At 43.6% G+C, this 17,014-nt stretch overlaps 1 protein-coding gene across 1 annotated transcript in view; it reads right to left on the reverse strand.

Moving 5' to 3' along the window:
* Window positions 1-753: 753 nt before the first annotated feature.
* RALGAPB (Ral GTPase activating protein non-catalytic subunit beta) overlaps window positions 754-17,014 on the reverse strand; it is a 60,883-nt gene continuing 44,622 nt past the window's right edge. The window contains exons 24-31 of the mRNA XM_059480559.1: window positions 16,222-16,380; window positions 14,138-14,303; window positions 11,169-11,291; window positions 10,321-10,457; window positions 9,402-9,510; window positions 6,968-7,046; window positions 6,412-6,560; window positions 754-4,752 (exon numbers count right to left, since the gene is read on the reverse strand). Of these exons, the coding sequence (XP_059336542.1) occupies window positions 4,559-4,752; window positions 6,412-6,560; window positions 6,968-7,046; window positions 9,402-9,510; window positions 10,321-10,457; window positions 11,169-11,291; window positions 14,138-14,303; window positions 16,222-16,380 (1,116 nt within the window). The 3' untranslated portion in view covers window positions 754-4,558. The remainder of the gene's footprint in view (window positions 4,753-6,411; window positions 6,561-6,967; window positions 7,047-9,401; window positions 9,511-10,320; window positions 10,458-11,168; window positions 11,292-14,137; window positions 14,304-16,221; window positions 16,381-17,014) is intronic.

Raw genomic sequence — 17,014 nt, forward strand, 5'->3', positions numbered from 1 at the left:
AAGTTACTGAAGATGAAGCCAACAGGAAAACAATATTCATATATCCCACCTTGAGGTTTATGAACAGTCACTTCAGTGTTTTTGTTCTAGTCTTCAGGTTGGGCACCTTGGGCAAAGCACCAGAGCTGCTGCAGAGGTGAAATCCCAGGGACAGCACAGGGCCCCTGCACTGCAGCATCAAAGACCAACACAAACAAGTCCTGCAGCCCTGACCCACACTGGGAACTCATCCCTCCCTTAAGGAGCTCAGAGATGGCCCATGGGGATCTGGCTGGATGGCACCACCCTCTCTCTAACCCACCCGGGTCCCCGGGGCTCGCTGGGTGCATCACCCTGGTGGGACACAGCCCCAGTGCTGCACAGCTCCTCTCCAAACCCAAAGCTGGGGAGTTCTCTCCCTTCTCCCCTCTCTGCCCAGGCAGCAGCACCCTCACAGGACTCTGCACCAGCAGCTCCTCCCTGTCTGGGTGGGTGTCCACACTAAGATGGGAAGCAGCACATGGAGTGACTGGAGAACACTGGCAGGAGCATCAGGCTCCCTTCAAAAGCCACTTTAATGCTTTCACTCCCCAGACTATCGAGATGCAACATGATTTTCTTACCAATGAGCTTCACTGTTCCCAGAGCTACTGGGGTGCAGAGGGTGTGTAATTCTGCACACTCTCTATCTCCTGTTGTCCTGGGAAACATCTCCATTGGAGAATTTCAACCAAGGTTTTGGAAAATACTAAAAATTGACCAGTGCAAAGTTACTAGATAAGAATCTTTAAAATTTATTGGACTAATTGTGTTACATTCAATATTTGATGTGTTTCTTCTGGACAAAGAATTGGCATAAATACAAACAAGCCTTTGTGTGCCTTCCCTAAACAAATAAGAGATAAAGTACTAGAGACAACAGAACATAGTTCACATCTTCATATTTACATTTTACCTTTACTTTACAACTTAGCGCCAGGAATATTTACAGAAAAATACAGTAAGAACAGAACGTTCATGTCTTGGCAACATATAGGAATTCATACAAATTGTCTATGATTGAAGCACATGATATCTGGCATTCTCACTTCTAATTGCTCCTGCTAAATCCATGGGGAAAAGGGCTGTGTTGGCCTTCAAAGGTATCACTCAATTACACAATCAGGAAAATGCATCAAATTTGTCTGAAATTTAGTTTTCTCCTCCTCCTGGGCATGCAGAACCTTGTGAAAAGAAACGCTGTGACCTACAGAGCACCCAGCAGGTATGGCCTGGGCTGCTCCTCCCTCCAGCCTTGCACACTGCTACCCACAGATGCACCAATTCCACAGGCACTGTCCCCCCCTCTCCTCCTTGCTGTAAGGTCCTAATGCCTTCCTAGAAGTACCTTTAAAAGAATGGCTTTTCTTTAAAAGTCTCTATTAAGGTACTAAAAAGTAAATTCAACACTGTGTTTAACAATGTGACAGTGGTCACCTCCTGCTCTGTTTAAACAGAATTATGAACTCAAACTGAAAGGCTGGATGAAAAGTGTCCCCAGGTTAATTACTGTGGAACACTTGCAGGTGGAGGAGTGGGGGGGGGGAAGCTCTCATCTCCTCTGATGGACAGGGATGCTGACCCAAGCCACCCAAGCATCAAGTCAGGAATTCTATGCAGCAGTTTGTGATTAAAAAAAAAAAAAAAAAAAAAAAAAAAAAAAAAATCTAGATTCTTGGATAACTCTTGCAAGTCATCATGGAAATAAACCTCATTTGCTCTGACCCTTCATGGGAAAAGCTCTCAAGACAGTACCCTGGACTAGCTAAAGCCATTGGAATTTGGTCAGATTTTGAGAGGGGATGGATATAATTATCAAACTGGTGGGGTGCATTTTGTTATGAAGCCTGAGACCTCCACACATCCTGGGGAAGGAGTGACAGTCCCTGTAGGCACCCCTGCACAGGCACAGTCTGCCCAGGGTGCCCACTGCTGTGACCAGCACCCAAGCCATGAGGGCTGGCAGCACAATTTTGCATCACATTTTTATACTGAACTGTGATTTTCCCAAAGGCTCAACTTTCCAGAGAGCCAATTCCACCACGTACAGCCATGTCACAGCACTTGTAACCTGCTCACCAGCTGGTTCTACAACTCAACTGATACATAACACATCCATCCCCTGGCACTGGGAGTAGCCACAATGTGCCCAAGTTCCCTTCTTTCCAGACTCCTGCCAAGTCATGTGGCTCTCACAGCTGTTACTGCTCCCATGGGTCTTTAGGTGAACATGGAAACAGACCCAAGACAACCTTTCAGTCAAGCACAGGTCTTTTTAAAGAAAGTAAATCTTCAGGCTGTCTCCTTGACTATCCCTGTCAGAAACCACTCAGGGTTTGCCCCAGGGCCCATCTGCATTTGTGACTACTCCTGACTAGCTGGCAGCTGTGCTGCATCAGCCAGGGCTGGAACACTGAGCCATGGTAGGTGGGGTTGCTTTTACACTATCAGTGTGCAGACACAGGGGTTGCTCAGGATGTTTACTGGTTACACATGCATTGCTCATGCCTTTTAAACCACTGGGCTCAAGTGTGTTTGGCCATTAATTATCTCTCATAGGTACAAACACAGTGAGGGTAAATTCAGTGTTCGTGCATTAAATTGCTCCTGGCAAGAGTTTGGCAGAGGAATGAGGCTGTCCAAGTTCCCTGCACAGCTTGGCCAACATGCCCAAACACTGACCTGGAGCTCCTTCTGCCACGTGCCACCTGGGCAGCACACAGGAATGGGCCAGCCAGCACACATCCTGATACAGGGGTTTTCTTTGGGTGATTTCATTTTTTCACTTTTTATTCATCTGGATCAAATTCCAGAGCTCCTGAACTGACAAGACAGTGCACTTGTTCCCTGCAACAAGCACACATCACCTTGGTTGACCACCTCAGTCCTTTCACGTGTATTTTTAGGGGCCTGTTTCCATGAACTCTGTGAAAAACCACAAGAAAAGCCAGGAGCGAGGTCTGTCCTTGGCAGATAAGCTGTAATGAAACTATTAAGACTGCTTCAGGTCAGAACTGTTGCAAAAAGTAGATCTGAAATATCAAAATCCAATGCCTGACAAGTATTACTGCAATGCAGAGCACTGTTATTAAAACCACTTTGAAAAGAATGTGAAGAGCTCCCCAAATTCCTGCTCACTCATCCTCTTCCATTACCTGGTGCTGGAAGCACGAGGATCCTGCTGCTGTCGTGCTGCAGCTTCCAGCAGTGTCAGCCACAATCACTGCAGCAGCAGCAGCTGGGATGGGCCGGGATCCAGAGGGGCTCCCAGGGCTGCCTGCGCCCACCACACCTCTGAGACCCCAACCCTGGCTGTAAACATCTTTTCCCAGCACATTCTTTGGGTCCTGAACACACCAAAGCCACAGGCTGAAAATGAAAACTCCCGACCTAGGTGGAAGGGAAGCACTGCTGCCGAACATGAGAACATACTGGAGATTCAAAACAATGTGAATTATAACTCCAAAGGGGCTTTCATGGCATTTGAATTAATAGGGAAAAGATGAATTTGTCAATTTTCTTTTTGAGTTGTTTAGTCTGTTTAACAGGAGCTTCTGAAAAGTGTTGTAGAAGCTGCAAAAACTGCTCATGCTATAAATAACAGGGAGGAGGCAGCCCCAAAATCTCAGATTTCAATCCAATGGAAGGAAGGCAAGTGATGTTTATGCTTTTTATGGAAATGGTGAGGAGGTGACACAGACACTTGAAAATAAATTAAGTAGTTGCATTTAAAAAGAGTTAAAAAATAAAAATCAAGCTACTGAAATAAAATGTGACATTTTGCAACAGATCTGAAAGTCATAACCTCGCTTTTATAGAATCAAAAGCTCTATCCAATAATAACTCTTTCTGGAAAGTCAGTTAATTTCAGGTGATGGTGGTTGTCTCGTATGCAGATGGACTCACTTGGAGCCCTGGTGGGAGTGGCCACATACAGCATCTGGGCTTTGGCTTTCAGGGCCTGCTTCTTCCAAGCCATCTTCCTCCTCTGGCTTCTGGTACACAGATGGGTTACACTCAGTGAAGGATTTTCTGTGGAGCACTGAAGGGGGACTCAAAATGTCTTTGAAGTTCTTACAGGGGAAGTTAATGCTCTGGAACAGACTCCTCCTCCAAGGAAAGATCCTGCTCTCCTGCCCTTGGACACGTGGGTGTAGCAAGGCATCTAAGGCAGGTTGGTTTGTATTCTTATTTCCATCCTCATATGCAGAGATGCCTTTACTTTGATTGTTTTCCCCTCAGAGCAAGACACCTACAGTTCCTAATTAGTCGGGAAAGGATGACTGGGTGAAGAGATTATTTTGCTAGCATCCAGGAAGACTAGAATTCAGTAATCTTCTGAGGGTAGGTGAATCAATTCAATATCCCAACTGCAATGTTTCAGATTCATTTCTCATTCCTCCCACGTGGTATCTGCTGACTTGTGCTAGAACATGATTTCCTGAATTCCGGAGGGCTGAGAAAATTTGTTGTTGTAATTTAACTGTTTTCATTCGTGTAGCCACCAACCTCTGATCCAATTGTCCTGGAAGATAATGACCTAGGGGTTGCAGTTCTTGAGCCCAACCTCCTGGAAAAGTGAAGTATAAAACTCTGGCTCCAGCTGCCTGTTCCGGTATTTATTGACAATATCTGCAATTTTCTGTTTTCGGCGGACGTGGGGGGGGTTGTATGAGTCACTTTCCAGCCTCTTTCTCCGACAAATATTTATTACTGTCTGTCTCACTAGAAAACCTGAAAAAGAAACAGCATTTGAATCAAGTTTAAATTCAGTCCTGCACGCCTCTTCTGGCCTCCCAGGCAAAGAATTTTGGGTTCTGTCCCATCTAAACCTAGGGAAGATGTTCGGCACCACCAAGTCAAGAACGTAACTCCATGAACAGTTGATAGCAGACGGCCATGGTCCCCAGGCTTGTAATGACCTTCATTGTAAAGAAGGAAGAGAGGGACTCACTCAGTGGTACCCTAAACTAACCAGAGAAGAAGGAGGAGTATCCTCAGCTTTGCCAAGCCAAGCAGCTGCCTGGAAGAAGCACCCTCGGGACAAGAGCACAAACCCAGGGCAGCCAATACAGGAGTCACAGTACCACAAACCCAGCTGTGCTGCACATCTGGACCTTAGGTGGGCCCTGAGGTAATTCCAGGGGAGCCCTGAGAATGAAAAAAGTACCTGTCAGCACCTTTTTCCAGTAGGAACTGCAGAGCCTTCCCCTTGGAAAGGAGATGAGGAAAGACCTGATGGATTGTGGCTGCAAACAAATTTCTCTTCTCCTCACTGCCTTGTCACTTTTGTCACCCCTCTGTAACTCACACTGCTGGATGCTGATGGAGGAGGAGGCAGGGAATCAAAGTAGTAGCACTCAAAAGCTGGCAGCTAGCTTTATCTTACTTTATTCTTTATCTTACTTTATTCTTTATCTTACTTTATCTTTACTTTATTCTGAAAGGAAATTTCTATGCTTCTAAGGAAGCAAGCATCCCTTACACCCCTTTGCTGTTCTTAAGCTCCTTCTCAAGCTCCTTCTTAAAGACAGAAACATGTAGAGAACCTCACTGCACACAAACTACACCTGCTGAACTTAGAGATGAGAAAAATTTCACTGTACTAACAGTCCTGATGCAGCAGAAAAACAAGCCCAACTCTAGGAAAACATACCTGATAATTTTTCAGTAAAAGCCACTGTCATCAGCTGAATTCATAAATGTTATTCAAGGGCCCAGGTCTGGCTTCAATTTGCCAATCACCGAATTAAGCATTCAAGCCCCAGAATCTGAAAGTCACCTCCAACAGCAGCTATGTACAGGTACCCTAATGTTCATGACTTCATTTGACTCTGTCCTGTGTACTGCTCTCGCTGGGTGGGACTTCCAGGTACTGAAGCTAAATAGCACCAATACCAGGACAGGTCCATGAATCTATCCAGGAACAGAGGAAAAGGCAGAGGGCACACATGGAACCTGTTAACACACACTTTCACGGTATTTTTATTGAACACAAGAAAATCCTCAGTTGCTGTGGTTTTAATCCCTGTCTGGCTTCTAAACCAGAAGGAACACACAGCATGCCAGCAAAGTAACAAATTCCATAGCACCCTCTGGTGCACCTTGGATCTCTGTGCTAAATACCAGGGTCACATTTGGGATCTCTCCTATTTAAACAGGCCCTGTTCCTACTTCCAACACTCCTTCCTGCTATTCTGGCAGCCAAGTGCTGCCCACCTGCTCCCTCTGCTGCTCCTGCTTCCACAGCTGCTGCAAAAAGCATGGCTTTCATTGGTTCAGCAATGCCTAACACTTTTTCCAAAGAAAGATTCCAGACCGTGTACTTTGCAGATATATCATTATTATTAAAAAAGCCAAAAACATGAACATCCCTAAAACCCTTTAGCTTACCAAGAGCTCTCCTACTGACTATCATTCCATCCACCAGTGGGATAACCATGTTGAATTTCCCAGTTGCTCCTTGTAGTTTTATCCTGAATAAGCCAGTGTTTAGAGGATGGATGAAGATCACAGGAACTTCCTTCTCAGGAATGGTAGATCTTAAGGAAAAACGCAATTGTTGAATCAGTTTTAAAGCACTATTTCAATTAATGACCCCTTTAAGTGTTAAAACAAAGTTTTAAAATGCCTCATGGCTAAGGCAGCAGGATCCTGGGGCATGTTCTGAACCCTCAGAAGGGCTCTGTCAGCTGTGCCATGCCTATGATGTCTGTCCCCACAGGACTGGAGAGCCCTGCAGCCAGGCTACAGTGTGTATGCAGCATTAACCACTCACAAGGGAGCCAGTCAGGAGGGAGGCTCACCACAGACTCAGATAATACTGCACATTTTCTGTTCTTTAATTTATATTTTATCTGCAGTGATATGAAGAAGTCTTTCACTTTTTCAACCAAAAACCAGTCCACTGAGAAACCAATAAAAATAATGAAAATAAGAGTGGCCTTACCTCAGGGAAGTGCTACTATTGGCTGTGGTTTCCACACCAGTGCTAGTCTCAGATAGCAGATCAGGGAGGGGGAAGTTTTCTGTAAGAACAGGATGCACCAAATAAAGTTTATCTAACACAGTTTTGCATTTGTTTTCTTTTTGTTTACAAGGTAAAATTATTTATTATCAGTCAAAACCATGCAGTCCTCAAGCATTTATAGCAGTAGTGTTCTCGCACAGCATCTTTGGCTTCCAGTTTCAGCATTCATGGAGGGTACACACACCTCAGCCATCTGCACTCAACAGATGAAGTCCCAAGCCTCAAATTCTCTCAATCCAAAGGTCTAAAATCTCTAGGGGAACCATGAAAGCAGGAAGGGGATGAACTACTTCAACCACAAAAAGATCTTTCCAATTATTGTTCACTACATCTTCACCCATTCACAAGTGACCAGCCTCCAGAATACTGCAAGGAGCATTGAACAATGCCATCCATTCACACCTATGGTTCCCTTGAGCCCTGATCCCACAAACACGATATCCTTCCTCAAATCCAAGCTCTCTGGATCTCTACCATAATCTACAACTCTGCTGCCATGCAAGTGGTAACAAAGACTGAATAATGAACATGAATGAGATAAAAGTAAGAACTTGAGTCCCTTAAGGGGATTTGGCACTTCTCACCACCTTGTTCAGGGGTTAAGAGAAGTTCAGAATTACTCACAAAAGTACAGTTCAGGCAGCAGGAGAGTGCTTCCAGCAGAAGGAGCCTAAGGCCCAAATCCAGATGAGGCCACCAAAGCTGGGATGCTAAGTGCACACAACAGCTGGAGCAAGCAGAGGGAGATCATGGCAAGCCATGGACACACTCTGAGATGGAGCAAGAGGGAGGGCAGGCAGTTGGACCCAGGGTGATAACCTTGACTACAAAGTGACAGCTTTTCAGTGTCCAGACTCAAAGATGTACCAGAAGCATAAGGCCAAAGCCAAGAACATAAGGAGCATATGGCAGAGCCTCTGGGCTAGGAGTCACTTCCAAGAGCTGCCCCCTCCTCCATCCAACTGCCAGGCTTACTGAGGCTCACAAACTCATTTCTGCAGCTTCAGGCCCAGAACTCTGGGAGATTCCTATGGCTGCTGAAAGAAACAGTCAAGCAGTTGTGCCTGTGTAGCACAGCTGGTGTCCCAGCAGTGAAGGGGGTACACTGCCAGCCAAGAACAAAGTGGGTCAAGGACATCAGCTTGGAACACACTCTGGGCCAATGTCTGGACAAAGAAATGATGATGCAGAACTTGCTGTTTGCTTCCTGATCTCAGTAAGGCTCTGAGGGACACGCTGTGGACAAGGTGGTCTTCCTGAGAATTTCTATCTACACTTAACAGGAAGCCTCCTGTTGACTGCTGCTCCCATTCCCTTAGTCTGGGAGGAGCTAAGGCCTTAATTACGGTCCACCCTTACTGCCAGACTGGGAACCAGGATTAGAAATCAAAGACAGAATAAAACAGCAGCTCCTGGCCAGTCTTGCAGACACTGGTGGGCTAGGCCAGTGCACAGAAACTCTCACATAGCACTGAGGCCAGGCCATGGCTTGGAACCAGCACACAAGAAACTCCTGGGGACAAAGAATTCCTCAACGCTGCTCACCATGGCCATGCCATGGCTGTAACAGGATAAGCAAAGCTGGGTCTCTCCCAGAGCAGCAGTAACCTGAGCCAGAGAGGAAACAGCAAACTAAGAAAGTTGCACAAGGAGCCAGAGCTTGCCTAAGCAACACAGCAGAAAGGGAGCATGGAGCAGGCACCCTGAGTGCAGAACAGAGTCCTCCCCTGACGAGAAAATATGGAGTTCCAAAGGTGCCATCACACCAAGGAGGATGATGATCCCTCCAGCACAAAAGCAGGAGGTGTCAGAAGCCATTATTTTAAAGGAAGAAAACCAGATCCACTCCTAGGAGACAACAGCCAAGGAGGACTAAAAAGCAGGGGAACACACCTGCCTTGGGTGCTGAGCTTAAGAAGGTTCATTACAGCATTTAACAGGTACTGCAGTGCTAAAGGAACCTTCAGACCTCCATATGCCACTGACTCAGGTACACCCTTACGCATCACAACTCAGATACTGAAGAACTGATTCAGAATCTTAGTGTTATAGACATTAATAAGGACTTATTTTGATTGTGAGGGTGGTGAGGGCCTGCCATAGGTTGCCCAGAGAAGCTGTGGCTGCCCCATCCCTGGAAGGGTTCAGGCTGGATGGGGCTTAGAGCAACCTGATTTAGTAGAAGGTGACCCTGCACAGGGAAGGGGTTGGGACTAGATGAGCTTTAAGGTCCCTTCCAAATCAAACCAGTCTGTGGTTCCATGGCCTAGCATTTTATTTAATTAAAAAAAAAAAGAAGGGGTTTTCCTCTGGTTCCTACCCCATTGTTACTTTAGTTAGAAGTTGTACATACCTATATCATCATAGCGCTCCACCCAGACCACATACACTTTGGTTTCAGGTCCCATTGGGGGGATGGTCCGGCCCTGAGGCATCCTCTTGGATCTAGCAGTAGGACTGAGCTGTTTCCAACATAAGGGAAGAGTGGCATTTGCAAACACCATAAATCCAATAATGCAGCTAACAAGTATTTCCCAGCTGCTCCTCAGTCATTCATATGTCAGCCAGGTACAACCTCTGCCTGCTATTGAGCAGGGGCAGCTGTGCTGGAACTACTCACTGCAATCTGGGGCACCAAGCTACTAGTATTCAACATAAACTAATATATATATATATATATATATATATATATATATATATATATATATATATATATAATCAACCTTGAATCAGTTATATGTTTTTCTTAATGCTCTTGAAGACCTTAAATGAATAACTAAATATACATTTGGAAGTGAATTCTAAACAAGTAATCAGCAGTAATAAGTCTTTTGCTTACAGCTACAACAGCTCATGGTTTTCTGCTTTGTTAGTGTAGAAAAGCAACTTCTGGTACTTCAGACACAACTGACACTGTAACTAGGTAGGTAAGAAAAGTGTTCATATCTATCCATCCCCAATTTCCAAGCATGGATTTGAGGCTGAATTACTCTGTAAATACTGCATATTCTCTTCCCTGCATGCATTTCAAGATTTCAGGATGCAGAGTATTACCACTTAGCATGTCTAGGTGTTATATTTAAGTAATGTAATCTTGCTATCTCCTACTGTAGAGGCAGGACCAAAGCAGATATCAAAGATTAATGACAAGAAACAAATAGTTCTACACACCAGGAAACCAAATCATAGACGATCAAAAATTCTAAGCATTGCCAGCATGCCTCTTGAAAGAAAAAAAAGATTTGCATTTTTTAATGCAAGTTTTGCCTTACCCGCTGGGAGGGATTAAGATTGTCTGTATGACTGGGGAAGAGTTCAAGTGTCAGAGGCTGCTGCTTCAATATTCCTGGCAGCAGATCCATGTTGGAGTCACTTTCTTGGTCAGAAACACTGCTTTCCAGTGAATCAGCTGTAAGTCAGAAGAAAAAAAGATGGGTTTTGTCTATTCTTCCACCAAAAAAATTAGGCTGCCATCATATATAAGGTTTTGATACTAAAAACTGTAAGGCTTCTGCAACTAGACATGCATAAATGTATGGTCAAGTCAATATAGTCCTCATAAGCAGGAAGATAAGTTAGGAGATAATTGCTTGTTATTCCAGAAACAGACTGCGAATAAAGCACTCCCTATGAGCTTACACACATCCCAGCAATTTCCTATAGAATAGTCTCCTCCTTCCTATGGCTACACCACATTTTATTCCAGGCAACTTTTAGCATGCCAAGAATGCTATGAAAGCTGTTGCTTTTCTACTTAGCAGTGGTACAAACACTCCTGTATGTGCGGCAGGAGCACATCACTGACAGGAAAGGAAAAAAAAATGGCATCACCAGTTAATGGCAAACCACATGTCCAACCTAAAGCACCCTGGCAACAACAGAACTGCTGTGCATACCTGGACATCTACTGAGGTTCAGAGAAAGGTACAGAGCAGATGCCACATCTGGAAGGAGTTTAAGGATTAGAATGCTGTAATTTAAACATCCACACCTTTCTGACAAGGATCTTGCTAAACACGCTACTTAGTTAATTGATTCAGGTTTTGCTTCTGAAAGAGTTCTCAAATAAAAAAAACTGTTGGTTTCATTTTTGTACAGAGCATGTACAGACAGATCTTACTCAGTGATTCCACTGGTGATGGGACAACAAAGGCGATTTCTGTCAGGGCATCTGCATAATACAGCACCTTCTTCTGCCCATTGAAGATACTTGCCCCAACATCTTCTGAGATAGTCAGATCATCTGAAATGGACAGAAAAGGAGAGTTCAGCCAGAAGGAAGCTCTACTTCTTAACACTCTGCATCAGAAATGACCTTGAAATACAAGGTGCAATCAATGAGAAGAAAGCACGCAAATCTCATTTTAAAATGAAAGGAGTCAAATCTCATGGCCAACAACCTTTCTCAGGTAAAAATTTTTACTATCTTGAAGGAAAAGGCGTTTTGGGTTGGGAATGGCTTCATTTTGAACACATTTCCAATGTACTGGATTCTTATTTCCTAGTACTCTAGTAAGCACATCTGCCACAAGAATATATCTACTGTCTATTTCTGAGCATTCCATCCAGCAACATCATGCACTCAGTCATTCAATTTTTATCACTTCAGTCTGATACTATTCTAGAATTCCAAGCCAGCTTCTACAGGCTCTTCTCAGTCTTTTCTCTGTCAAGCAGAGTTAGAAAAAGATCTGTTACCAATCAATGCAAGAAAGGTCCTCATTTTCAGTCCCCACTGATTCCCTCACCACAACTGACCAATACAGGCTGTCAGAGCAGAGAAAGAACTTCCCTCCCCTCTTTTCCTTTCCCATGTCACCTCTAGAAAGACTAGCAAGGACTTTAAAATGAATTGTTTCTCTGATCCAGGTTACAGAAGGGTTCCTGGGATAGCTGTCTCAGCAAAGCCACTGGAGCAGTGAAATTCAGCATACTAACAGAGAAGTGGCCAGAGACATGTTGAAGACTCCAAGCCATTCTTCAGCATCAGGAAAAGATTCCCACATCTCCAGTGCACAGGCTCCCAAGGAGCAGCACCACAACTTGAACCATCTCTTTAGGAATTTCTTTGGTTTTGGGGGATCTGCAGGGAAACATTCCCATGAAATTATTTTAACCACATCTCACCAGAAGCTATTTTAGACTCACAGAATCACTGAGGTTGGAGATCATTGAGGTTGGAGTCCAACTGTTAGCTCAGCACTGCCAAACTCACCACTAACCCATGTCCCCAAGTCCTACACCTGCGCAGCTTTTAAATCCCTCCAGGGATGGTGACTCCACCACTGTCCTGTGCCAGTGCCTGACTACCCCTTCCATAAAGAAATTGTCCCTAACAGCCAATTTAAACCTGCACTGAGGCTATTTCCTCTCATTGTGTCATTCATTTCCTGGGATACTGACCCTGACCTGGCTACAATGCTTGTCAGGGAGTTGTAGAGAGTGAGAAGGTCTCTCCTGAGCTTCCTTTTCTCCAGGCTGAGCCCTCCCAGCTCCCTCAGCTGCTCCTCATTGGACCTGTGCTCCAGCCCATTCACCAGCAGAACCAGATTAGAAGTAACCTACCCTTCCTCCCTTTTATTTCTGAATGCATTTTCTGTTTCCTTCTTCCCTGAGCTGGTTGAATTAATTCAGTTATTTAGTGGTCTGTGTTTTCATTCAAATGGCTGAAAAAATTCAAGCTGAAAAGTCCACATCAAACCAGGTCTCTTGCTAATGCAGGGACCTGCCTTCTGCAGTTGTTCTGACACAACCACTGCAAAGGGAGGTCAGAGGGCTCTGCCTCTGAGAAAGTATAGCCTCACTCTGTCCTTAAAGCAAAATTAAATCCAGACCTGGCCATTCTGTAATCCATCCTGACTTGCTCAGAAAAAGCAATGCCTCTGTACTCTAACCTCTCGTGAACACTTCCAGCCTTCTGTGGTTTGTACTTTTATTCCATAACTAAGGGAGAAGCCTCCAGCTGGCTGCAGATACAGGTGAAGGGCACTCCTAAGACACAGTGAATGGACAGCAGAGCAAATGCTACTTAAGCACTTGCAGCTGTAATAGTGTCACACCTGATGCCAATATCAGGTCCAGGATGGCGAACAAGCTGCACCAGCCTTGCCACTGCCTTTGGGTGCGCAACCAGAGGCTGTGGCTCTGGAGATCAACCAGAACAGGTCTGGGCCTTGGAGCAGTGACACTGAAACCAGCCCAGATACTACCAATTCCCAGAGGATCCAATCAAGTTGTCCAAGGGAGAAGCTAACCCAACCCCCAATTTCCCATCCTGGGATAGCAGCTCACAATCCTGAGGATCATTTTGGTTGACAGAATGGGGAGAGGGTGGTATATGACAAGCTCAGGGTAGGAGTTGCTCTAGTGGAAAAAAGTGGAGCCAAAAAAGCAAAACAGAGAGCCATGTGGGGGTTCCAACACCTCCAGGACCTATAAACAGCAGCTTGAGTCAATATTTCATTTTAATCTACTTAGAGAACAGACAAAAAACCCCCCCCAAAAACAACAACAACAAAAAACAAAACAAAAAACCACAAAACAAACAAACAAAAAAAACAAAAACAAAAAAACCCCACCGCACTGTATTCCAAGCCTATTTGCCAATACACAGAACAATCTGCAACAGATTTCACCTGAATACTAGTTTGGAATAATATATTAAAGACTCTTCAAATCTTAAAAAATATAGCTCAGAGGTATTTCTTTTGCTGAGGCTACTTCCTCCCAACAACATACAGACAATTAGTTTTGCTCACTCTGACTTGAAGCTTCATTTAATATTTACATGTTTCTTTCTAGCAAACATCATTAATCAAAAAAAACCAACCAAACATATACCCCAAAATCAAAGATCAAAAAAAAAAAAAACCCCAAAAAAACCCCCAAAAAACAAAAAACAAAAAAACAAAAAACAAAACAAAAAAAAAAACCAAACCCCCCCAAAAAAAAAAAAAAACCACCAAAAACAAACCAACCACCAAAAAAAAGTGTGCCAGTGTTCAGATAGGTACACAAGAACAAAAAAATTGTCTTCTAAAGGAGCCTAAACATTTTAATTTACTACAAAGGACATTTACTATGTCTTACCTTGTTCAGGTCCCTCTTCATCACTGCAGCTGTTGATTGACCAGCTTGTTGAGACATGACCAGTCCACCCAGGGTGCTTCCCAACATCAACAGACCAGCCAAGAGACAGCAAGAACTCCAGGAAGTGAGGCTGAACAATTCTGGAAGACTCCATGTTCTTCAGGATCTGAAACCACCAGCAGCACCATGTTGGTACAAAAGCAGGAAACAAGTCTCTTCCTCCCCAGCTTTTTAATTCATTTTTTGTCACCAATTTGGCTTTGCCCAAATATAGCTAGACCACAAGCCTGGAACCCCAGACTTTCTACATGGACATTACTCCCTGCTCCTCAGCATCCCCTTACTCTGCTTGGCCTTGTCCTATTCAATCAACTTGGCTTTCTGCCAGCATTTTCAAAGCCTGTAAACCAGTGAATTAAATGGCTAGAAATTTTGAGACTCAAGCACCCATCAGAAAAAACACTGAGTACTCAGTGCAGAACCTGCATTTGCACCAAAGGTAACACAAGAGTTTTCTAGACTGTTTTCACTATTAGACCAAGTTAAAATTTGAGGTGATATTTTCCTCACTACTCACCTGTACATGACACAGACTGCTCTAAAGGGCAGGTATCACAGCCCATTGAAGTATGAAACAGATTTTCCAAAACAATTTTCAGTAGCATTGAGTGTGCACGTCAATCAAACATCACACTTAAAGTTTAATTCTACTTCTGACAGAGATCTGGGATGTTTCCTTGTTAAGGCAATTTTTATCTCATTATGACCAAGTGAGAGTTGAGCCCTTCACCAAACAGCACAAGGACACATGTGATTTGGATACCAGAACCACTGGGGTTGGTGGAACAAACAATCCATTAATTCTTTCCAGGCCATGCAGGAATTTCTTTTGTGGCAGAGGCACCAATCATTTTGGCTTGTGCAGGGGCAGAACACTGGGACACAGTAAGCAGAAATTGCAGGGATGAGTGCTGAAAGGAAAGCTTTCAGGCTGGAGGCTTTGTGTAGCCACATAGTCCTGACACTCCATCCTCGTGCCTCATACAGTGTTCAGCAGTGACTAGACACACTGCATTGAAATATTATTAATCCTCATTACTGAGCACATTGAAACCATAGCTGTGCTTCAGAAAAAGTCAGGGTAAGTGTGGGCTGGAAGACATAAGAGCTCCATAAGAGCATATAAACATTCTGCTAGTTCAGCAAGTGCATGTCTCAACTCAAAGGCAGACCTAGCACATCTTGCTTCATAGCTCACTTTGCAGATGAAAAGATTCTGCACTGGCTACTCTGAATGACAATTTGAACACTCACAGACAGATGATCCTGGTTTCAAGAACTGCCCCCCACATCAAAGTAGAAGGTGCTGCAGTGTTTTGCCAACTGTGCATTCACAGTGACACAAGGAGTTGGCACAATGATTTATTATGGAGGCCACACTTCTACTCTTTACTACAAGAGTTATGAATGGAATGAGAAGGTACTAGAGAAACAGAGAAACATCCTTTCCTAATGAGCCCATTAACCCTCTTAGCATGTTTCTAGGTCATAAAGAAGTCCCAATTTAGATTTGCACAAATTAACCTGATTAACCTAATCGCCTTTGAATCTAAATATTATAGCTTAAAGACTTACAATGCAATAATACTTCCTTACTTGCAGAAAGTTTTTTATTCCTTTAATATTTGTTCAGCATTAGAATGAAACCAAACTACCTTGACACTGCTCATTGCTGGAACAAACTGCAACCTTCCCTGCAAGCTGAGCCAACAAAGCTGAAATGCCTTTCTGATCTGAATCTTTGAACTCTACAAATAAGGACAATAAGGACAGAACAGATAATAAAAATACTATTAATATTATAATACATATCTTATCTATATTTTAAAATACAGTAATTTGTTACAATAATCCTAAGTGTGAGCAACGTACTTGAACCTACAGATGAAGGGAGTATGCAGTGACTTGTAGCTCGCACTGGTTCTGACACTCCACTCTAATCACCAGCACTGATGCTTTACTCACTTGGAAACTAGTAGAAACCAGACAACATAGGCTAGTTGGCACTCTACATTTTCACTTACCTCCTGGCTAGTTTTCTGGCCTGCCTTCATGTAGAAAATGAAAACAGTATCAAAAGGACGACATGGTAACAAATCCAAGTAGCCAAGGTCATCAAAAAACCCAGGAAGAGCAGAGTCAAGTGCAATCAGGTGAGGAGGTAGACGACTGTTAGTAGGTTCCTGCCCAACAGACAGAGTTCAACAGCTTAAAAACCCATCTACTAATTGAAAGGTCTTTATGGCTTCAATGGCAATCCATTAAAATATAAAAAGACAGCCTCCCTTCTCTAAGAGCAAAATTATACAGGGACTTCTGAGGCAATATAATCTTGTCACTGTAAATGAGTAACAGCAAGCATAACAGGTTGACAATTTGTTGCATTCCACTCTCATTAAATAAAAGTGGTACTTTGCCAGTGAGAAACATAATATTTTGCTCAAGAAGAGCACACAACAAAAACAGCAGATGCTTTCTGAATATCACAGCCATGCACACAGTTGCATGTGCAGTTTCAGATTAACTTAAATACCAGTGATGTGTAATATACTGAGCATTTTCAGACATAATTTTTGCTAACGCTCTATAGTCTACTCCTCCTGACAGCTTTCTGGAAGGAAAAACAACAAATACAAGGGAGACTCCATAAGTAAGAGGCAGAATTTCAAATTAAAAATATGGATCTCCTCTAAAAATAATTATTTTAATTTTAAAAACAAACCTCGACATCTACTATGTACCAAGTGTTTATGTATGATTAAACCACCTCAGCATAACCACCTCTGAAGCAAAACTTCTATGGCAGTTACATTTCAG

This window comes from Ammospiza nelsoni, chromosome 12 (assembly GCF_027579445.1).
Source record: "Ammospiza nelsoni isolate bAmmNel1 chromosome 12, bAmmNel1.pri, whole genome shotgun sequence".
NCBI classification, from domain to species: Eukaryota; Metazoa; Chordata; class Aves; order Passeriformes; family Passerellidae; genus Ammospiza; species Ammospiza nelsoni.